This window comes from Chrysemys picta, chromosome 4 (assembly GCF_011386835.1).
Source record: "Chrysemys picta bellii isolate R12L10 chromosome 4, ASM1138683v2, whole genome shotgun sequence".
In the NCBI taxonomy this organism is placed as follows: Eukaryota; Metazoa; Chordata; order Testudines; family Emydidae; genus Chrysemys; species Chrysemys picta.
Window position 1 is genome coordinate 91,456,392 of NC_088794.1, and position 23,098 is coordinate 91,479,489.

General features: G+C 45.5%; 2 protein-coding genes across 5 annotated transcripts in view; one reads left to right on the forward strand and one right to left on the reverse strand.

The window, feature by feature from the left end:
* Window positions 1–8,264: 8,264 nt before the first annotated feature.
* The window catches only part of HEATR4 (HEAT repeat containing 4), a 47,976-nt gene continuing 33,142 nt past the window's right edge, over window positions 8,265–23,098 (reverse strand). For 2 of the 4 annotated variants that reach the window (XM_042849378.2, XM_024106598.3), the window contains 3 exons: window positions 20,909–21,080; window positions 17,993–18,051; window positions 8,265–9,856 (listed from right to left, as the gene is read on the reverse strand). In XM_042849378.2, the coding sequence (XP_042705312.2) occupies window positions 9,680–9,856; window positions 17,993–18,051; window positions 20,909–21,080 (408 nt within the window). In that variant the 3' untranslated portion in view covers window positions 8,265–9,679. The remainder of the gene's footprint in view (window positions 9,857–17,992; window positions 18,052–20,908; window positions 21,081–23,098) is intronic. The other 2 variants (XR_010600632.1, XM_042849377.2) reach the window with 2 other exon arrangements.
* RIOX1 (ribosomal oxygenase 1) lies at window positions 16,024–17,968 on the forward strand. The gene has a single exon (XM_005284576.4). It carries the CDS (start codon window positions 16,124–16,126, stop codon window positions 17,924–17,926), a length of 1,803 nt encoding a protein of 600 aa, XP_005284633.3. The 5' UTR covers window positions 16,024–16,123; the 3' UTR covers window positions 17,927–17,968.

Sequence of the window (23,098 nt, forward strand, 5' to 3'; positions counted from 1 at the left end):
TGTTCCTCTAGCCCTAGAGCTCCACCGGTGTTAGCAAAGGTGTAAGCATTGTGTAAGCAGGCATTTTTGCCACCATGACATCAAACTGTGCTGTGAGCAAATCTAGATGATATGATGGTTAAAACACTGGCATCCCATTTACACTGCTACCACTGGTGGAGCTGCACTGATGCTAGAGGGATGGTGGGAGGATTTCAGAAAATCCTTAATGTGTGCAAGATCTTATAGTCCAGCAGTCATGTCACACAGGGATCACTAAAATCATAGGATGTTTTCTTCTTAAGAAACTTGCTTAGAGAGTGAATGACAACTTGCTATACAGCAATTGGTCACTGTTAATACAGAAGGAATTTGAATAATTCCTGTGCCATAAAACATTGCTTAAAGCATGAACAACACTTTTCTATCCCCGTCTAGCCTGGGCTGCTCTTTGCATGTCCTCCATGGGATAGGATAAAAAATGGTCTGTGACACAAGGCCAGAAAGGGTTAAGCAGCTTTCAGGCTAATTGACCCAGATTCAACCTTTAGGGACATATTAGTAGATAATGTTTGTGTTTTTGTGTGTTTACATATATATTGTTAGAGGTTAACAATGTAATCGAGCAGTCCCTCTCTATGCTGTATTCTGTTAATTCAGAGATCAAAAGGCGATCCTAACATCTAAATGAACTGTAAAAATAGTGATATCACTGTATTCATCCCTCTTTGAAATGTATAGCAAATCACCTGTGAATGGTGGAAAACAGGCAATTGCCTTATGTTAACCCCTGGAGCTAATTACCGGTGATGCTTGGAAAATACGTCTACTTTGAAGTCTCCATGATTGCCTATTGTTTGCCTAAGGACTCCGAGTGTCAAAAGAAGGCCTGAAACTGTATAAAAACCCTTGGGTCCTGATCCTTTTTATCTCAGATCTGCTTGATGCTTCATGCAGGGGAAGCTTAAGTCGTAAGGCTGAGATCTCCAGTTCTATCTGGATCACCCTGAATATGAACATTGGACTATAACCTATGGATTAATTCTGAAATAACATTTTGCAACTACAAAACTCACCATCACTACTATGAATCTGATCTCAGAACTGTATTCATGTCGGTATGTATACTATTCTTTTAACCAGTACTCTTTCTCTTTTCTTTTTAATAAAACTTTAGTTTCGATAATAAGGATTGTCTGTAAGCATGTATTTGGGTAAGATCTGAAATATTCATTAACCTGGGAGGTAATGTGTCTGATCTTTTGGGATTGGTAGAACTTTCTTATATGATGAATAAGATTTTCAGTAATCCTCATCATATTTGACTTGGCTGTCTGGGTGGGGGCCTAAGGCTGCGTTGCTTTAAGGGAACTCTGTTGTTAGCTTCTGGGTAACTAGTAAGGTATTATAGAAGCTATTTTATGCTGCCTTGGTAAATCTAAGTATTGGAATATTCACCAGCTTTGGGGATTGTCTACCCCATTCTTTGCAGTTCACCCTAATTCAGTAACCTCAGCGTGGCTCTCTGAGATCCCCGTCACATGGTCTGAAACTGTTACCTTTAGCATAGTTATTGGGAGAAAAAGCCTTGCCCAAATACCTTGTCAAGAATATGCTTTGTGCACATTAAAAGTCTATTGTGCTGATACTAGATGTGGGATGGGGGTGGGGTCAGCTAGATTGTACCTTGTGTCTCAATTGTGCATACACAAGGTAATCCTATAGTGCAATTACTTCTTCCAGCTTCTCTTCTCTTTCATTTTATTATGTGGATTTCCCCCTCATGCACACTTACTCCTCCTCCCTCCCTTGAAAAGCAAGAAGGCTGGAGTCTGGGAGTCTGCAGCTTTGTGTTTATACACTGGCTACAGAGACACTGCAGATGGTATCTGTTCAATATTACCAAGCCTTGGATGGTCTGTATTGTGAGCATAAAAATAACCTTAATAAATCCCAATAAAATAGACTGCAGGATCCCACTGGGAATGAGATGTGACAACTCAACTGGGGATCCTGCTCACATCTTTTGCACAATTTCACCTTTATCTTGCAAGTTTTTATGTATTTCCTTTTGATAGGGGGAAGGAGAAGTTGTTTAGACTTCTCTCCTCTTCAATCTGATTATTTCACAGTGACCCTGGGCCTTTTAATTATTTGTATTAATTTATTTTAATTGGACTGTTAAAATTTAGGGAAAACCTATTTTCTTGCTGTGGCTCTGTGTACAAGATAACCAGGATTACAGACCACAAACAGAGGATAAGAAAAATCACTAAGAGAGAGAAATGCAGCTGGAGATAGGCCAAGATTACTGGTAAGAGATGCTTCAGTGAGTGAGTACATTCATAAGATGGGGCGGGGAATTACTGAATAGCTCTTGAGAAACAGGCCTGTGAATTAGCTCTTAGTCTTGTTATCTGGCTGTAGACTTTACAGCAACAACAATAAGGAACAGATTTCACAATCCTGCCCAGTGTCCTTACAGTGCTGACACAGCGGGTGTCATTGGGTTGAATGGAAAGGATTGTCAGGGCTCTGGTTTATGGAAACCTACTGCTGCAGACTTGAAATGCTCTTCTTCCATAGTGGGTGTTGCTTTTGATGACAGAGCATAAATGATAGTGTAGGGTGCAGGTTGCTAACAAAGTAAGAATGAGAAAAAGAATGTAACTTAATTTGACTTCCTAAAAGTGACTGGTTGGTATTAAATGCTTTGCCAGAAACAAAAAGAAAGTGCCAGGCCATTTGCTCTATAGTGAGCTGAGTAGGGCTTTTATGGGACGGAAAAATAAAGCCTACTTTGGGCCTGTCAAATGCATTTCGGCCCTAAAGAGGATGCTCTTCCAGTGTATAGAGAAGTAAAAAAAATTAGACTAATCATGAGCCCAATCATGCAAGGTACCAAGCATTTTCACTCCCATTAGAGAAAGACACTCATACCCTGGCACGATCAGGCTTCCAGGGAGCTAAGTGTTACATTTTAAAACTCAAGATTTCAATTCTCAGGACAGCACATTGAATAAAGTTTTTAAAAGACCTAAATCTCTTTGAAGTGTCATTTATTTCCCTGTTCAGAAGCAGGGGTGGCTCCAGGCACCAGCGTACCAAGCGCGTGCCTGGGGCGGCAAGCCGTGGGGGGCGGCCTGCTGGTCGCTGTGGGGGCAGCAGCCAGGGAGCCTTCGGCGGCATGCCTACGGGAGGTCCGCCGGTCCCACGGATTCAGCGGCAATTCGGCGACGGGTACACCAAAGCCGCGGGACCGGCAGATCACCCGCAGGCATACCGCCGAATCCGTGTTACCAGCGGACCTCCTGCAGGCACGCCGCCAAAAGCCACCTGACTGCCGTGCTTCGGGCAGCAAAATACATAGAACCTCCCCTGTTCAGAAGCCACTTGTGTCTCTTTAATAATAGTTACTCAACATGCTTTTATGTCCTCTTAACTAAAATGTGTGTGGCTCTTGGCAATGTGGCTGATATGCTCATAAAATTGGAGTAACGTTGTACTAAGCTCTAATTAGAATGTTTAATTGAAACTCCTGTTACCAGTATGTATGTGCAAGCAGCAGCTGAGGACTACCTATTCATTCACAGGAATTCTGTGCCCCTTTCCCTCTATTTATTTAAAAAGCTTTAAGTTACATTATTCTTTCCCTTTAACCACTTTTCTTGAAATATCAGCATAGGAATGAAAACAGCAAACAACTCTGAGTTTATGGTTCTTAGCCACTGACACCTACACTGGTACTAGTATTTACAGTTTTTGTGACTGGTTCTCTAGGCTCCCTTTCCCTGCCTGAAACCAAAATGATCTCTCCTGCACTGAGTCATTCAAAAGCTGTCTAGTTGGAACCATTCTGGTCATAGCCACTCTCCAGCTGCAGAGAGTCAAGCCGCCTGGTGAAACTCTGTAGGGGTGGATTATTTAGTCCCACTCCTAATTCTTACCTGACTCATTCCTGTTCCCACCCAAACCCTGCTGCACAAGAAGAAAGGGGATATCCCCACAGAAATGAGCTCCACATAGAGTGAGTGCAGATCCCTTAGTGACCTCCATAAACTCTGTCCTCCTGGATAGCCACTGGTTCCGCTGCATCTGAAGTTTTCCATGACACAGAGGAGAAGGCAGACTTTGGTCTTTAATGAGGAACCTCTGTGATGGACCTTGTGTTCCTGCTGTCCACCTATTATGAAGCCAGGGCTACTCCAAGCCCTCATGTAAGACTAGTTCTGGAGCAACACAAGTTCATTTGAAGATATGAGTGTGCACAAATGATGCATAGGATGCTACTGAGTGATACAACTGAGCTTTTTTAGGTGAACTGGTACAGTTGCCTGAAAAGGTTGCCAGAAATACTGGGTCAAATTCATTCCAGATGAGTTTGGACCACTATATCTACACACCATATCCAACATTAAAGCTATACGGCATTTAGCCATCCTGAAGATACAGTAGGTAAAACTGAGCCTCAACTAAGGTTCACATTTTCCTCTGTCCCATAGAGAACTAGTTGACTCCCTCTTTATTTCTGTCAGTTATTGACATCAGAAAGGCAAAATCTTGAAACCAGGTCATAGAAAACATTACACCACTAAAGACAAAAGCACCCTATCAATTCATGCTTCCACCTCCATTATAGCCCTCATTTTGGGTCTTAGTCATATATAAAAAAGACCTGTGTCAGTCGGTTTGGGTCTTGAAGAGTTGAGAGCGATGTGGTAGAAAATGACTTACATTAATGTTAGAGCTGAGAAGCTAGGTTCTGATCTCAGTTATAGTGGTATCCAGAGTAACTTCAATGTAGTCATTAAAGTTACTCTAGATTTCTTAAAAGCAGCAAAGAGTCCTGTGGCACCTTATAGACTAACAGACGTATTGGAGCATGAGCTTTCATGGGTGAATACCCACTTCGTCGGCATGCATCCAACGAAGTGGGTATTCACCCACGAAAGCTCATGCTCCAATACGTCTGTTAGTCTATAAGGTGCCACAGGACTCTTTGCTGCTTTTACAGATCCAGACTAACACGACTACCCCTCTGATTCTAGATTTCTTCTTATTCTGCGGAAGAATCAGTTGCACTAGACTAATTCCAGTAGTAATTCCACATAATAATCTAGGTGGTGAGATTTTTAAATGTCCTCCTATTGAGCTATACTTAGCTGTCATCTACATTCAGTATTTACCTTGCTATAAAACAATATAATGTTACACACACACTGCTTTCACCTTCATGACACTCAGATTCCAAGGCAAACTATAGTCCTGCCAAGAAAGTTTAAATATATATAATGGTCTAAGAATTGTGTTCAAACATTCTGGGAATAGACTATCAAAAGAAGTGTGTGAAATATTATTCTTGATCTGCCACCTAGAGGCAAGGCCTCAAACATCCAGAAAATTAACAAGCCTACAGACAATAACTTAGGCTAGGTCTACACTACAGGAGGGGTCGACCTAAGATACGCAACTTCAGCTACGTGAATAGCGTAGCTGAAGTGGCGTATTTTAGGTCGACTTACCTGGCTGTGAGGATGGCGGCGAGTCGACCGCTGCCGCGCTGCCGTCGACTCCGCTTCCGCCTCTTGCCGCGGTGGATTTCTGGAGTCGATGGAAGAGCCATCGGGGATCGATTTTATCGCGTCTAGTGAAGACGCGATAAGTCGATCCCCAATAAATTGATTGCTACCGGCCGATTCGGTGGGTAGTGAAGACGTGCCCTAAGTCTTTGTCTACACATAAAAATTTTACTGCTTTAGCTATACCAATATAGTTAAAGCAGTACAACTACCCTGGAATAGATGCAATTATGTCAGTATAAAGGATCTTTATACTGGTACAACTATTCCTGTTTAGGGAGGAGAATAAGGCACCTCTATACCAGTATAACGCTAGGTGTTGTATTGGTATAACCACTTGGTAAAAAATTACACCCCTAACCAAAATAATTATACTGGTACAAAACCTGTGTCTAGATCTGGCAGAATAGACAGATGCAATCTTTTCTAGTGCTCTAAGCAAAGAACACAATTGCTTACCTCTGACCTCACTTCTCTAAACAACTTTATAACCCACTTGGTCTCTTATTTGTCATTTCTATTTCTAGAATGAGATTCTTGTTTCTGCTCAGTTCACTGCAGCTGGTGTCTTAAGAATTCTCAAAAACACTTCAGATTCCTTTGGGCTGGTGTGGCGGGGCGACAACTCACTGGTGCAGTGCCTCCTGCTGGTCATCTTGGGAATTAGCTCTTTCCAGCCCAGAGTGCCTTTACAGGCTGGTGGCTCGCCTGCCGCTGGCCCCCATGTCCTTCCTGGACCCCAGTGCCCCTCCACTTCAGGGTTCTGCCCCCAGCAGCAACCCACTGTCTCTAGGTCTCCCCTCCCAAGGGAACTCCCCAACCCTCTAGCTCCATCTTGCCTCAGTGGCTACTGCCAGTTATCATGTAGCACCCGCTCCCTGGGGAAGACTGCAGTCTATAAACCACTCATCATCAGCAATGGAGTTAGGACCTGCTGCCTTTGCCTATCTCTGGGCTGCCTCTCTGCAGCCCCACTACCCTTTTGTAGGCTTTTAACTAGGCCTGCAACCTGGGGTTTTGCTAGGCTGGAGCTTCCAGCTCCCTCTGCCCTTCCCCAGCACTCACTCCACCCTAGGTATCCTTCTCAGCTCCCAGGCAGCCAGGTCCTTCTCTCTCAGAAAGCTAGAGAGAGAATGTCTCTCAATTGCTGGCCCTCAGCCCTCTTATAGGGCCAGCTGTCGCCTGATTGGGTCAGGGCCCCACCTGAGGCTGCTTCCCCCAATCAGCCTAGGTTTTCCCCCGCCGCAGCCCTCTCCCAGGGTTGTTTTAAGTCCTTCAGGGCAGGAGCGGGGTGACCACCCCGCTACAGCTGGTCACTGGGGCCTGTTTCCAATCCTCTGTCCATTCACGTATCCGGGCAGAGTTCCTCTGGGTGGCATCCAGACACCTTCAAGGAGCAGTGGGCGCTATTCGGGGTTCTCTGCTTGGTGTCCCCGTCAGGTTCCCTTCTTTTGACCCTCTGACCACACTCCTGTCCCTGTTATTTCATTAGTTGTCTCCTGAAATCAGTTGGGTTTCAGGACCTGTAGATCCTCCCCTTAGGCTGCGGGGGGGGATCCTTTAGCAGTGGGTGGGCTTCCACCTGCCCACTTCCCGGAACCAAATAGGTACAGCTGGTCACAGTAGCAGCCAGCACAAGGCCTTCCGGGGCACATCTGAAATCACCGGTGCCTGCTATAAATGATAAACAAGGGCAGTTTCTTGAACTGGTGGGACTGGGTAGTCAGAAACATCCCAGCTGAAGTAGCATAGTTTGGGACTAGCCATTGCTAAGTGCCAATGGCATTCACAGTGCTATCCTACAAGCACACCTGACATAAATTTGTTGGTTGACATTTGTTTTTCAAATAACAAATATGTATCAGAAATTATACCTTTACTGTTCACTGTGACAGAAGCTCCTTGTGGATACTAACTGGCTTCATTGTACAGTGACAGAAACAAATCAGGCCCTTTGCAGCATGAGATGAACTTAAGCTGAAACTTCCCAGCATTTGACTTTACACACCAAAATAAAGCACAATTTGATTTTATATGTATATTACTAGTACAACATATTGTAGTCTGTTATGATTAGAGATTGGATCGAGGGTATTGATTCAGTCCTAACAACCCTGAATTATGAAGAATTTTGGATCCAGATCTGGATTTAAATTTTGCACCTAGATCTTATCTCTGTATTGGACTAAATCATTATTTCTGCTCTGAACATCCCTGAAATTTGGGGAAGTGTAGTTCTGGATACAGACCTGGGGTGCAACCCTGGCCCAACTGAAGTCAATGGCAAAACTCCCATTGACTCCAGTGGGGCCAGGATTTCACCCCTGCATTTTTGTATATTGGGCCTATCTCTCCTGATAAGTATCCTACACAAGAGTCCTGTATACTTTTATGAACTTTAGCTGTTTATTGTGTATGTGAGTAACTTTGGTATTCATGACTGCAAGAGGCTAATAAAATTCTTTTAAGTCAGATATAGTGTAGGTGGGTACTGAGCAAGTTTCCCCCACCAATGATCTACTAAATTGCCTAAATCCTGAATTACAGTGACCTCGTGCTATTGGAGTTATGGATCTCCCTGCCACAGAATGTTTCAGCATGCTAAATTGAGTAGGACTTCCAACCTAGTGCACTTTTCCTCTGTCTAATTGAGCTGCTTAAGAAACTGTTCTCATAATAAAAATATGCCAGAGGGATATTCTCATATTGAAATTTGTTATTGACCAGAAGGGTTTTAATGATTCACCATAGTAACACATTGAAATTTATTAAACTTGTTAGCCTTGTCCATCTGAAGTGAGTCTTGATGGCTGAAATAACAATTGAATTGGAGGGTAGGGGAGGAAAGTTTCCTTATCATAGAATTAACCTTGTGTAATTGACATTTCAAACAGGCAGTATTCCCTAAACTTGTGTAAGTTTATAGTCATTTATATATCATCATTCTGGGAAGCATGAAGTCCTAGGAGAGAACAGACAAGAATGAGTGGGATGGGGGTACTTTAATACATTTGGCATAAAATGCTATGTAGCCCCACAGTCTTTGGCTCTTGGAATTCCTTAAGAGGATATAGCTTGTCACCTGGTGTCTCCCATCTCTATTATAAGCAGAAGTTTGGGTCTGAATAGAAATATACTGGAACTTGGATCCTACCCAACTCAAATTCCATTCCTGGTGTAATATAACCTTGTAAAGTAAATCTGCCCACATCAGGCTGTTTGGATACAAAATAACTGAGCACAGCCCAAAATAACACCTGATGATACTTTGAAAAACCTTTCATAGAGCTCCTTGTGCCATATTAATAGGAAGGTGGTTCCCAGCCAGGGAATATATACCCCCTAAATACCTGAGATTGAGTCAAGTTTATGACTCACCTGCCTTAGCCTCTGTCTCTTAAATACCTTTCTCTGTTTTACATTATTGGTGGAGGTTATGGTAAAACATTACCCAAGATCAGACATGAAACCATACAAGGCACTATTAGCATAACAATTTAGAATCTCTGTATGAAGCCCATTTGATTAAAGAGACCCATAAGTAGAAATGCAGTCATTCCAGCTACATGCCAAGATGTTAGTCTTCCTGGAAATCTTGTGTCTGGTGTTATATTAGGCTGATGATGTTTCCTGCTGAGCCTAATTCCACCTATCCATTTTAATTAGGAGATATGCAAAAAAGGTAGCCCTTTTCATTCTCAAGAAGGGTACTTGGTAGGCAGTAATTCCTTTACCCTGGACCACCATATTTTCAGACGAAAAAGGTTTGAGCAAATCTTTTTAGCTCCAAAGTTTGTGTCTTATATATGTAAAAATCATTTGTTGGTCCGAAAAGAAATATCCCATTGTCTACCATCTCTAATGAGATAAACACTGATAGCAGTAGTAAAAGAAAGTGTGTATATACTTCAGCTACAGAGCAGGGTTATTTTACAGATAATCTAGTCACAGAAAAAAATTCCTGTTACCAAGACAGATTTCATGCTTCCAGCCAAAGGTCATACACAGCTCCCAAAGTCTAACAGGATGTCTTTATGACTTTGGGGACCAGCCAGAATTCCCATACCTTCTTCCCCACAAGGAATATGTGAGGTTAAGCTAAGTAACAATCTGGTCTCTTGTCATGGGCCAAAGAGTTCAGATGGATTCTTCTCCCTGCAAAGTGATCCTGATGAGTGCCCCCTTTCCATAGGGTTTGACCATTTATTTAAACATGATGACACATCACTGTGGTGAGATCCCAGTGTTGATAAGATGGCTTCTTTTGTCCAGGGCCTTGAAGAGATTTTCACAAATGACTGAAATGAAAGAATTGAAGTAAAATTTGAACTTAAGGCAAAGATGAAACCTTGAATAAGGGACTGAGTGGCTGCTTCTTTACACTATCACTGCAGAAATATTTTGGATCAAATGCCCAGATAGATATTTGGTATGAATTAAAGTCTGAGTTGATCTAATTTGAGTCACTCTTTTTTACTGGAAAGTAATAACAATACAATAATACACGTAATAATACTTTACCCTTCTGCAGCACTTTTTATCCGAGAATCTCAAAATACTTTCCATACATTAGATGTTAAGGTCAGAAGGGACCATTATGATCATCTACAAGAGCAGTTTGGGATCTCGTATCTTCTTTATGAGCTATACCATATATGTTAGAAAAACATCCAGTCTTGATTTAGAGACTTCAAGAATCCACCATACCCTTAGGTAAGTTGTTGCAATGGTTAGTTGCCCTCACTTTTCAAAATTTATGCCTTATTTCTACTCTGAATTTGTCTAGCTTCAGCTTCCAACCATTGGATCTCATTACACCTTTTTTTACTAGATTAAATCTCTTCCCCAGGGGGTTCTTGTAGACTGTGATCAAGTCACCTCTTAACCTTCTCCTGGATAAACTAAGCAGACTAAGCTTCTTAAGCCTCCCATTATACAGTATGTTTTCCAGACTTCCAATCATTCTTGTAGCTCTTTTCTGAATGCTTCCAATTTTTTAACATCCTTTTTGAAGTGTGGACACCAGAATTGGACACAGCATTCCAGTATTGGTCCCACTAATTCACACGACAGATTGAACTAAACTCAATGGATTTTCTCGTGTGAGTAAGGCAAGTAGGATTTGACCCAGTCAATAGCAGAACTGGAAATAGAACCCGGAAGTCCTGACTCCCACTCCCCTACCCTACCCATTAGATATTCCTACCTCCATTCATTACAATAACACAATCTAATTTATTGTTTAGTGTCTTTCATACAAATATATCACCTTATACTTCATAGTCAATTACAGTCTTTACATACTACAGTAAATAAACAATCAGATTTACAACTACACCTTCTTGAATTATTAGTTGAAAACAACTGATTCAGTACATTCCCCACCCCCTTCTATTTTCTTTTTGCAAATTATCCTTGAACAAGGCATGAATTTTACAAATTTGTTCACTACTGCATTTTTTACATAAGAACATAAGAAAGGCCGTACCGGGTCAGACCAAAGGTCCATCTAGCCCAGTATCCTGTCTACCGACAGTGGCCAATGCCAGGTGCCCCAGAGGGAGTGAACCTAACAGGCAATGATCAAGTGATCTCTCTCCTGCCATCCATCTCCACGGTCTGACAGACAGAGGCTAGGGACACCATTCCTTACCCATCCTGGCTAATAGCCATTAATGGACTTAACCACCATGAATTTATCCAGTTCTCTTTTAAACTCTGTTATAGTCCTAGCCTTCACAACCTCCTCAGGTAAGGAGTCCCACAAGTTGACTGTGCGCTGCGTGAAGAAGAACTTCCTTTTATTTGTTTTAAACCCGTTGCCTATTAATTTCATTTGATGACCCCTAGTTCTTGTATTATGGGAATAAGTAAATAACTTTTCCTTATCCACTTTCTCCACATCACTCATGATTTTATATACCTCTATCATATCCCCCCTTAGTCTCCTCTTTTCCAAGCTGAAGAGTCCTAGCCTCTTTAATCTCTCCTCATATGGGACCCGTTCCAAACCCTTAATCATTTTAACAGGTTTCAGAGTAGTAGCCATGTTAGTCTGTATCCGCAAAAAGAACAGGAGTATTTGTGGCACCTTAGAGACTAACAAATTTATTAGAGCATAAGCTTTCGTGGACTACAGCCCACTTCTTCGGATGCATTTAGAGTGGAATAAATATTGAGGAGATATATATATACACACATACAGAGAGCATAAACAGGTGGGAGTTGTCTTACCAATTAAGTTAATTGGCCTCTCAGAGTTGGTAAGACAACTCCCACCTGTTTATGCTCTCTGTATGTGTGTATATATATCTCCTCAATATTTATTCCACTCTATATGCATCCGAAGAAGTGGGCTGTAGTCCACGAAAGCTTATGCTCTAATAAATTTGTTAGTCTCTAAGGTGCCACAAGTACTCCTGTTCTTTAATCATTTTAGTTGCCCTTTTCTGAACCTTTTCTAGTGCCAGTATATCTTTTTTGAGATGAGGAGACCACATCTGTACGCAGTATTCGAGATGAGGGGGTACCATCAATTTATATAAGGGCAATAATATATTCTCAGTCTTATTCTCTATCCCCTTTTTAATGATTCCTAACATCCTGTTTGCTTTTTTGACCGCCTCTGCACACTGCATGGACATTTTCAGAGAACTATCCACGATGACTCCAAGATCTTTTTCCTGACTTGTTGTAGCTAAATTAGCCCCCATCATATTGTATGTATAGTTGGGATTATTTTTTCCAATGTGCATTACTTTACATTTATCCACATTAAATTTCATTTGCCATTTTGTTGCCCAATCACTTAGTTTTGTGAGATCTTTTTGAAGTTCTTCACAGTCTGCTTTGGACTTAACTATCTTTAGCAGTTTAGAATCATCTGCAAACTTTGCCAGATGATACTAAACTTTTTGATGATTAGTTGGTGCAAACAAATTTTAATCTATGGTTTGTTCATTAACTGGTCACTATAAGTATTCATTAATTCACACTACATGTTTGATCACCTAAATCACATGGTGTTGTTTCCATTCCTTGCGCAGTGGTAACTCCAGGCTTGGTGGAAATGCCCTATGTGGTAGCGTGGAAGGTTTCTTGGGTACAGAACAAGGAGGTACAACTAATGGATACATTACTATCCAAATTTACTGGTCACTTCTAGCCCCATATGTAGCACTTGCAGTAGCCATGGATTGGTTCTGCTCACCTTCAGCAGCCCAGGGGAAGGATTCTGTTCCCGTAGCCTATGTGCAGGACCCCTGTTTAAATTAGTTCTGCACAGGAAAAGATTTGGCCCTTAGTGATATTGTTTTGGTCTGTTTCCTCTAATCATAGAAGAATAGTGCCTCAAGTTAAAGGCTGCAAGTTTTCTTCACAGTTAGTACAACTAGAAATTTAATTTTCTTCAATGAAAACTTAGATTTTAGGGAAAGCAGTAAAATTCATGGAAAGACTCTAAACACGGCATTTGTGGATTATTGTCCCAGCCCATGAGTGTAAGTGGGATTAATCATGCCTCATAGGCTGATCATTTTCAACTAATCACTTTCCTCTGCAGCATTAGGCACAGGTCACTTGGTAGGATTATCTCATATATTAATTCCCTGCCATTGCAGGGGCCTCAGGCATTGATGCATCTTGGTCCCTCCTGTTCTCTGCCTGTGGCAGACAATAATTTAGTTTCCTGAGGACTTTAATACTTTGGTCTGGTTCTGGTTACTGGCTTGCTGGCTGGCCTGTGATATACAGGCAAGACTAGATGATCTTGTGACGTTGCACCCCATAATGCTTTATAGAAATATGCTTATGAGTCAGAGCCGGCTCCAGGCACCAGCCGAGCAAGCTCGTGCTTGGGGCGGCAGATTCTACGGGGCGGCATTCCGCCCAATCTTAGGGTGACACGGACGCTTTTTTTTTTGTTCACCGATCTGGCTGCCCTGTAGGGGGCAGTGGCGCGGAGGAGGGGAGCGCCCTGCTGGGAGTGGGCTGCGCACTCCGTCTGTCCCAACTGATGGCAGGTCTGTAGCAAACCCGGCAGGGCAGCCCGCGTCCTTCCCTCCCCACCGACTGGAGCGGCACGGAGCCCTCCCGGCAGGCAGCGGTCGGGGCTGCGTGGCGAGCGCCCCGCTGAAGCCCTGGCCACCCCCTTTCTCTCTCTCCCCCCACTCCCTCCCCCTCCCCCTCACTAGCCGGGGCACGTCTGCAGCGCAGGGAGTCCCCCTGCACCCTGGCTCTGGCCGCGCCGCAGGTTCTTGGTTTTTTTTGCTTTGCCGTTCTGGCCGCCCCGATTTTTTTTTTTTTTTGGCTTGGAGCGGCAAAAAAGCTAGAGCTGGCCCTGTTATGAGTGTAAATATGACATAACTGGAATATGTTTTATGCTAGATATGCTATGTAACATATCTTTGCAAAGGTTACGTTCTTCTGCATGTATTCATCCTATTTGTATGCATGTATCATTTTTATATCTGAAGTTATGAGCATTGGCTCTATGCTTGTATTTAAAGAGTTTGCTGTCGAAAGCACCTAAGGCAGATTTGGTCAACATAGTGTGAAGGGGTTATTCAAGTAATTGGGAGTACTTGGCTAACAATGAACCTTGATAGATGCCAATCCACATCTGAGCTTTCCTGGGAACATCCTGTAGAAAACCGAGTCATGCATGGACATGTGACTTGCCCATGTGACTCCAAAACTCCATTTTGTAGCTGGATTCTCCACAGGGAGAGAGAGGGGTTTCCAATAAGACAAGAGAGAGACTATATATGCCCTGGGAAAACCCCTCTATTTTGTCTGCAGCTGGCTCAAGAGATAGCCTCTTCACCTCAGATGCCTGGAAGAAACTGGAACAAAGGACAGTAACTACAGGGGTGTGAGTGTTTGCTGGACCCAGACTAGAAGGAGGCTAGTCTGTCAAAGAAGCTTATTGGAACATCTCTGAGGCTGAGATTTACCTGCATTTAGCTTCCTGCTGTATTAGGCTTAGACTTGTGTGTTTTTGTTTTATTTTGCTTGGTAATTTACTTTGTTCTGTTATTACTTGGAACCACTTAAATCCTACTTTTTGTATTTAATAAAATCACTTTTTACTTATTAACCCAGAGTAAGTATTAATACGGGGGAGGGGGGGAAACAGCTGTGCATATCTCTCTATCAGTGTTATAGAGGGTGAACAATTTATGTGTTTACCCTGTATAAGCTTTATACAAGGTAAAATGGATTTATTTGGGGTTTGGACCCTATTGGGAGCTGGGTATCTGAGTGCTGGAGACGGGAGCATTTCTTAAGCTGTTTTCAGTTAAGCCTGCAGCTTGTGGGGGATGTGGTTCAGACTTGGATCTGTATTTGCAGCAGGCAAGCTTGTCTGGCTCAAACAAGGCAAGGTACTGAAGTTCCAAACTGGCAGGGAAAATGGGCTCAGAGGTAATCCCAGCACATCAACTGGCAGTCCCAAAGGGGTTTCTGTGACCCAACCCGTCACAGAGCTAGTGATCTCTTCTTGCCTTAAACTCCATGGCTCTGCATAAAGCAGGACCGGCTCCAGGGTTTTTGCCGCCCCACGCGGCGAAGAAAAAAAAAAAAAAGCCGCGATCGCAATTGCGATCGGCGGCACTCCAGCAGCAGCTCCACCGCGCCACTTTCTTCTTCAGCAGGAATTCAGCGGCAGGTGCTTCCATCCGAGAGGGACCTGCCGCCAAATAGCCCGATGTGCCACCCCTTCCCCTTGGCTGCCCCAAGCACCTGCTTGCTGGGCTGGTGCCTGGAGCCGGCCCTGGCATAAAGACATAATTCCGGCCAGGAATATTACGAAAGGACTCACAAAGTGTTCACAATTCACAAGTAATGTTGTGCAAAAATGACAAATTATATTGCAAAATGTCACAAAATAATATTGGCATACTTCTGCACACTATTTCCCTGCTGCAGCATCACACTATTGGGTGCCAGCCAGGTTCCTCCATCTCCCCCTCCCTTACAGGGGTTGGGACTGCACCCCTCAGTGCCTACAGTCACAGGCTGACCAAGGACCAGCCACACCACCTGTTTGTGTGACAGCTTGAAGTTCAGATTTCAGAGCCACACACACAGAATCAGCCGGAGACTGCGGAGCTTTTCATATGCGCCATGCAGGTTCCGGGGCGGCTGAGGAGGCGGGGTGTGCAGCACTGCTGTCCCCTGCAGTCCAGGGGCGATCACTGATGAAGCTGAGTAAACACATCCCGCCGCCTCGGCCGCCCCGGAACCTGCATGGCGCATAACAAGCAAAACTTCCGGGGGAAGTCCCGCCTCACTCCCAGCCGGGACAAACGGCAAAGCCCCACACAAAGCGGAGCTGCGAAAAACGAGCTCCCAACGCTGCGCAATTTGAAGCAGCGTTTAAACAAACCCCGGGATTCCGCTTGTCCAGGTGGCCTGGCAATCGGACCCCCGGGGGCGGGGCCAGTCTCTGGGGGGCGGGGCCAGAGATCTGGCTCCCGGGCGCGGGCTGGAGAGGGGGAGGTGACGTTTCTGGCACGCACGCACGCACGCGCGCGCAGGGCGAAAGGAGCGGCAGCAGCAGCAGCATGGAGTCTGGCGCACGTGTCTCCGCGCTCTGGGTCTATCGCTCCGCGGCGGGTCCCGGGCTCTCGGTCTCCCTGCGGAGCAGGCGCATAAAGAAGCGGCCCAAGCAGAGCAAGAGGGGGGTCTCCGGGGATTGTCCCGCTCCAGCGGGGCCCGGGAAGGGGGAGCAGCCCGGAGCCCCCCAACCCGGCCGGGGCGCAGCAGCAGGGCCCGGGAAAGGGGAGCAGTCCGGAGCCCCCCACCCCGGCCGGGGCGCAGCAGGAGGGAAGCTGGGAAGGAGCCGGAAGGGGAAGCAGAGAGACGGGTACTTGGACCCCATGCAAAGCCAAACTTCGGGGCTGCAGGAAATCCCCAGGCCGCAGTTGGCAGGGGTGGGAGCAGAAAGGGGGGCCAGCTGCCCGGGGCCCCAGGAGCCCATCACTGGCGCCTCTCTGCATGGCCTTCTCCAGGAGCTGGGTCGGGTCCAGCACAGCAGGCAGCGGGCAGCCAAGCTGTTTGAGTGGCTGATTGCGCCCATCTCCCCACAGCAGTTCTTTGAGCAGAGCTGGGAAAATAAACCCCTCCTCATTCGGAGACACAACCTAGCATACTACCAGGGACTCTTCTCCACGGCCACCTTCGATGCAATCCTGCGGGACAATGATGTCCAGTTTGGGGTAAACTTGGATGTAACAAGCTATGTGGATGGGACGAGGGAAACCCACAATCCTGTTGGCAGGGCGCTGCCTGCTGTTGTATGGGATTTCTACAGGAATGGCTGTTCCCTGCGGATGCTGAACCCGCAGGCCTTCTCTGCCACCGTTTGGCACTTCCTCTCCATCCTACAGGAGCAGTTTGGGAGCATGGCTGGAGCAAACACATATCTGACACCCGCAGGCACACAGGGCTTTGCTCCACACTACGATGACATTGAAGCTTTTGTGATCCAGCTTGAAGGGAAAAAGCACTGGCGGGTTTATGGTCCTAGGGATGATACAGAGGTGTTGCCCCAGTTCTCAAGCTGTAACTTTGCTCAGGAGGAGATTGGAGAACCCATTCTGGAGACAATACTCGAAGCTGGGGACCTGCTTTATTTCCCCCGTGGATTTATCCATCAGGGGGACTGTCTTCCTGATGCACACTCACTCCACATAACTCTTTCTTCATACCAGAGGAACTCCTGGGGAGATCTGCTGGAGAAACTCCTACCAGCGGCCTTGCAGATGGCCATAGAGGAGGATGTGGAGTACAGGCAAGGGCTCCCTATAGATTACTTAGAATATATGGGGGTCGTGAACTCAGATGTGGTTGATTCTCGCCGAGGTGCCTTTATAGAGAGAGTACAGAATTTGATAAAGAAATTGGTGGACTATGCACCAATTGATGCTGCAGTGGATCAGAAAGCTAAGTTGTTTCTTCACGACTGCCTCCCTCCCATGCTAACTGAACATGAAAGGGCACTGAGTATACATGGTCTTCCAGCCAGGTGGGAAGATGGAGATGTTCGTGATGCTGATATACCGATAAACAAAGGGACTCAGGTACGGCTGCTCCGTCACGGCATCATTAGGTTGTGTAATGAAGGAAATGGTGTGTTGCTGTATTACACAACAGAAAACTCAAGAGTGTACCACAAGGAGGAGCCCAAGTACTTGGAGATAGATACTGAGTTTACAGATGGTATTGAATTTCTGCTTTCTTCGTATCCAAAGTATGTCTGTGTGGAGACCCTTCCATGTGATACCTTGGATGATAAGATCTCCTTAGCTACCTTCTTGTTTGAAAAGGGCCTGCTGATTACCAAGAAACCTCTGGTGCCTATGTAATTTGTTAAATTATGATCAAAATAAATATATTGATTAGAAAAACTCTGTTTGCTACCTTACACTTACTGGTAAATTTGAATCGGGGGTCCAGATCTGAGAATCCATCCTGGTGGAACAGCTTTGACCTGGGTAGACAGATTAAACGCTTTCTAAAGGATATGTACATAAGAAGTAGGTACATAGCCTGTCTACAGTAGCATAGAATTAAACTTTGTTTTCCCAGCCATATTAGTGCATCTGCAATACCCTCTAGAAGTTAGTTTTATATGTTCTTTACCTTTTATGTGATAAAATAAGATGTAGCAGCCTATGATTCCTGGCACTTTATAGCAGGGATGGCCAAACCGTGGCTTGCGAGCCACATGCAGCTCTTTCACAAAATACCGCTTGTAGAGCCCCCCCGTCCCATTCTCCGCCTACCAGACAGGGATAGGAGGATTGAGGAGAGCTCAGGGCTTCTGTAGTGGGGCTAAGGGCTTCTGTCAGAGATGACTGGTGCTTGCTGAGTGGGGGGCATAATTTAAAGGTTCGTTCCCCCCCCAACAGCTTGAGTCACACCCCTCCGTGCAGCTCCCAGGTGTTAGCTCCGCATGGAGAAGCAATGGCAAACAGCTGAGAGCTGCAGGGAAGGGACACTGCTTAAGCTGCATGGGGAGAGGCAGCTGCAGCAAAAGCAGCAGCTCTTCCTGCAGCTCCCAGCTGTTTGCTCCTGCCTCTCCCTAGGATCCTAGCTTGCCAGTTCCAGCAGCTGCCATGCAGGGAGGGGGTCTGGCAGCAGCATGTGACTGAGTGGGTCCAGCAAACCCTGGTAAAAATCTGGGGTCACATTTCCCCTGACGCATTGCCTCTGGCTTCTGCCCAGTGTGTGTGGGTCTCTCAGAGCTGCAAGAAGGTCAGGGTATTGGATTATATACACATTTTTATACCTTAATTGCACTGATTTAGTCTCATTTACATCTACTGATTGACTTTTGCATTCATTATGACATTACAAAGGACCTCTGAATTTCTCCTATGGTGTGTAGCAGACTATACTAAATGTGCACAAGCTTGTAACCTTAGATGTTAGCCAGTAAGAGGATACTATCAACTTTTTGTTTTAGTCTTACTCTGCGTTATCTGTAAAACCTTAGAAATTTGAAAAGTAACACGCTTGTTCCTGATATCTCTCCTTTTTCTATTTTGTAAAGAAACACTCCCCTTCTCCCCTCACCATTGCTAAGAGTGGAGAATTTGTTCACACGGTAGCATCATCACTGATGTTTGTGTAATACTGGAAATAATATAGTCAATAGCTGCTGCAACACCAGTGGGAGGAGCTCAAACTTTTTGCTGGTGCTAATAGAATGATGGATTTTGGAAATGACAGAAATTAATTGTTTGTGATGATTAAATATTTTGTGCCTTTTTTTTTTTTTTTTTAAATGATTAAACATTTTGAATCCAGATAAACCTCCTCATTAATTCAAATGTGGAGCCCAAAGTACTACATAGTTAACCAATTCACCCAACAATAGGAAATTTATAAAGTAATGTTTGGGTCTATCAAATGTGAGTGCAGTCAAATCAATTTCACATAAGAGGTAGAATTGAAACAGCTTAACATTAGCATTAAAGTAATGTAAACACCTAGAACATGCTGTTGATTATGATAATTTTAGTACTGAAATGACAAAGACCAGGCCAAATTCTTCTCTCAGGTACTGTAATGCTGGTATTGTACCAGTGTAATTCAGAGCACAGGGACACCCTCATTTACCTAAATCTCATCTTTGTTTGCCTTCTAGCGCCCACATAAAGATGTTGTAAATTGGGAGTGATGGGTTTCTCTGACTGATAAGTTTCTGGATTCTGTTGATCTTGTGGTCAACACTCTAATGGCAAGCCTAATACGATCATTGCAGGGAAAAAGGTCATCGGGTTAGGGAAAGGCATCCACGTTTTATTGCCTTGTTAGCACCATGAAAATTGTGGGACCTTGAGTTTGTCTCCTTCATTCTAGGACATCATTTGGGTCTTATCAGATGCCCTGATCCCTCTGACCATTCCCTGTCCACGCTGTCAACCTTGGCCCAGTCTTCAAACCCACCTACTCAGCAATACTCAGATATGAGCGAGGAAACCCGTGACAGATCTGGGTTCTGTTCCAGCTTCTGTAAAGCGGGGGGGGGGGGGGGGGGGGTAGTAGTGAAGAAGCCTCACTATCAGCAACTTTTTTCTATGAGGAAGAGATTTATATGGATGGCTCTTTGTCTCCCTTCCTAATGACACTGGCAGTTTCCCCTCCAGACACCAGAACCTTTTTACTCATCACACTCTACTCTCTTGACTAAGAAGTGCTTCTGTATGTGTTCTACCCAACACTGCACTAGCGAGTTGTAGTAAGAAGTCAGTATTCTTGCACCAGTGGGTAGGGAAACAGCTGTGGGTCTCTAGCCCACGTCTGTAGCTCCAAGTCTCCATATGGAAACTCTGAACACCACTTCTGAATGGCAGCCGTTGCAGATCCTTAATCCTTGGCCACAAGGAAGTTAGACTAGCAGGCAACCTACTCCTACCTGCACTATTGGGACAAGCCCCAGGACAGACTTGATGCCAATGTACAGTATCATTCCCTGTCCATGGCATCCCCCGTCACAGCATGGGTAGGATTGTGGAGAGCAGCTAGCATCGTGTAGCTAGGAGATGAAGAGAGTTTCCCCTATGCAAGGGGAATTCTCTACTGATTTAGTTCCAGCCATTTTAAAGCCCAGCAAGGTAGCCTTAGCAGCCCAGAGAATTTTTTAATGACTGAAATCAAGTTTTATATCCTTTGCATCTACAACTCTCCTATCCTTTGAATGATATGCAGTATCTGCTGGGAGAGCTATTGAATGATATAACCTCCTCCCACTGAATAAGTAACTCAAAAGACTGGTATGATCTCTTCCGAAAGGAAGTGGTCCATGTAACACATTCCTTCTAATCCTTGACACACATTACCAGAGAAGGTGGATCCAAGGACAGCTATGAGGTTCTCCAGTATATCCTTGTGGGCAGTGCTATGCTCCTTTGCATGATAGATTCGGTTGGCTTCCTGCCACAGATGGCCTATAATCTCTTTGAGTTTCAGCAGTTTCTGGGTCACCAAGTCCTTTTGGCTTAGCCTGGAAATCTGGATAAAAAGTGTGGAACAGGAGACCAGTTAGTCTGATGATAAATCTTCAAATTCGTAATTGCAAAATTCGCCTTGAGTGGCATGTGCAATTTTTGGGGGCAGGCAAATAGCAATTAGTTTTTTCCATTATTTAATTGTAAAGGGGTGGACAAGTTAAATTTTTTGGCTGGACTGTTAAATTTACAAGGTTATTTTCATTAAATCCTGGAGTCAGCAACTTGTGAGTAAGCACAGTGGATAGTTCTAGTTATGAGTATCTTTTGTGCAGGGCCGGCTCCAGGCACCAGCCCACCAAGCTTGTGCTTGGGGCGGCACCTGGAGGGTGGTGGCGCGGTGCTCCGGCTCCAGCCGCCGGGGAGAGCGGAGCCCCGGCTGGGCTCTCCGGCCTCCCCCCGGCACTCTGGCCGCCAGGAAGAGCTGAGCCCCGGCCGGCACTCCGCCCTCCCCCTGGTGCTCTGACCACCGGGGAGAGCGGAGCCGCAGCGGGCTCTCCGCCCTCCACCCGGCGCTCTGGCCGCCACTCCGCCCTCCCTCCGGCACTCTGGCCGCTGGGGAGAGCGGAGCCGCGGCGGGCTCGCCGCCCTCCCTCCGGTGCTCTGGCCGCCGGGGAGAGCGGAGCCGCGGCGGGCTCGTCGCCCTCTTCCCGGTGCTCTGGCCGCCAGGGAGAGCGGAGCCCTGGCCGGGCTCTCCGCCCTCCTCCCGGGGCTCCGGCCGGTCGGGGAGAGCGGCCTACGGCCGGGCTCGGTGCCCTCCCCTGCCACGCTGGGCGGGGGGGGGGGGCGGCGCTCGGCGGGAGGCTTTTTTGCCTGGGGCGGCAAAAAAGCCAGAGCCAGCCCTGCTTTTGTGAAAGTGTGAGCGCCACATTTTCTTGCCCATAAGAGACTCAGTTGCTCAATCAGAAAAATAAGTGTATTAAATATGAGGTGGGGGACTGCTATAATTATCATGGCCTGCATGGAAAATCCACAAATGATAGCTTCTCCATTCAAACAAGCAAAAACTAATATATGTAAGGCTTCATATATTGCACAGGAAACTAGATGCAAGTTTTGCTGCAGTGCCCTTGGTTTCTGTGGCATACTGGGCAGAAGACTGGAATTTCTGCAGCAGCTCCAGATTAAATTAACAAAAATGTCCATTTAAAACTTAATATGAAAATGAAAACTAAACCAAACTGCTGTCATCTTTCTATTGTTTAGATACTAATTTCATTTTTTTGCTTGGTCCTTAATTTTTCAATATGCAAAAAGTGTTTGTATTGCCAAAGCATAGCTGCTTTGTAGAAGTTGTCAGGAGGAGCTGCATAGGGGACAACTAGGGGCTTTGACACAGGATATTTTAGGAGGTGGTTGGGGATTATGGAATAAGCACACTAGCACTTCTGCAGTAACATCCTGCTAGACTGATATACATTAAGGCAGGGGTCCCCAACGCAGTGTCTGTGGGCACCATGGCTCCCGCCCGGGTGTCTAAGTGCGCCCGCATACTGGCTGGCAGATGAGCATCCGCTGAAATGCCGCCGACAAGCCACAACGTCGATAGGCGTCGCTGCCGAAATGCCGCCGATTCTTTGGCGGCGATGCCTATTGACGTTGCCGCTTGTTGGTGGCATTTCGGCGGATGCTCGTCTGCGGCCACGGTCCTCTGTGGCACGAGATGAAAAAGGTTGGGGACCACTGCACTAAGGCTATGTCTACACTGGCACTTTTGTCAGTAAAACTTTTGTTGGTCAGGGGTGTGAAAAAAAACACACTCCTGACCGACAAAAGTTTCACCAATAAAAGCGCTGGTGTGGACAGCACTCTGTCGGCGGGAGACACTCTCCTGCTGACATTGCTACCGCCACTCATTGGGGTGGTTTAATTGTGCCGGGGAGAGAGCTCTCTCCCACTGGCATAGAGTGGCTACACGGGAGACTTTACAGTAGCGCAGCTGCAGCAATACAGCTGTGCCACTGTAAGGTCTGCAATGTAGACATAACCTTAGTGAGAGAGAGAATGTGACTCTAGCCTGGT

Bases quoted from the DNA above. Each gene is read 5' to 3' on its own strand.
- RIOX1 (XM_005284576.4), top strand. From the start codon at position 16,124: ATGGAGTCTGGCGCACGTGTCTCCGCGCTCTGGGTCTATCGCTCCGCG.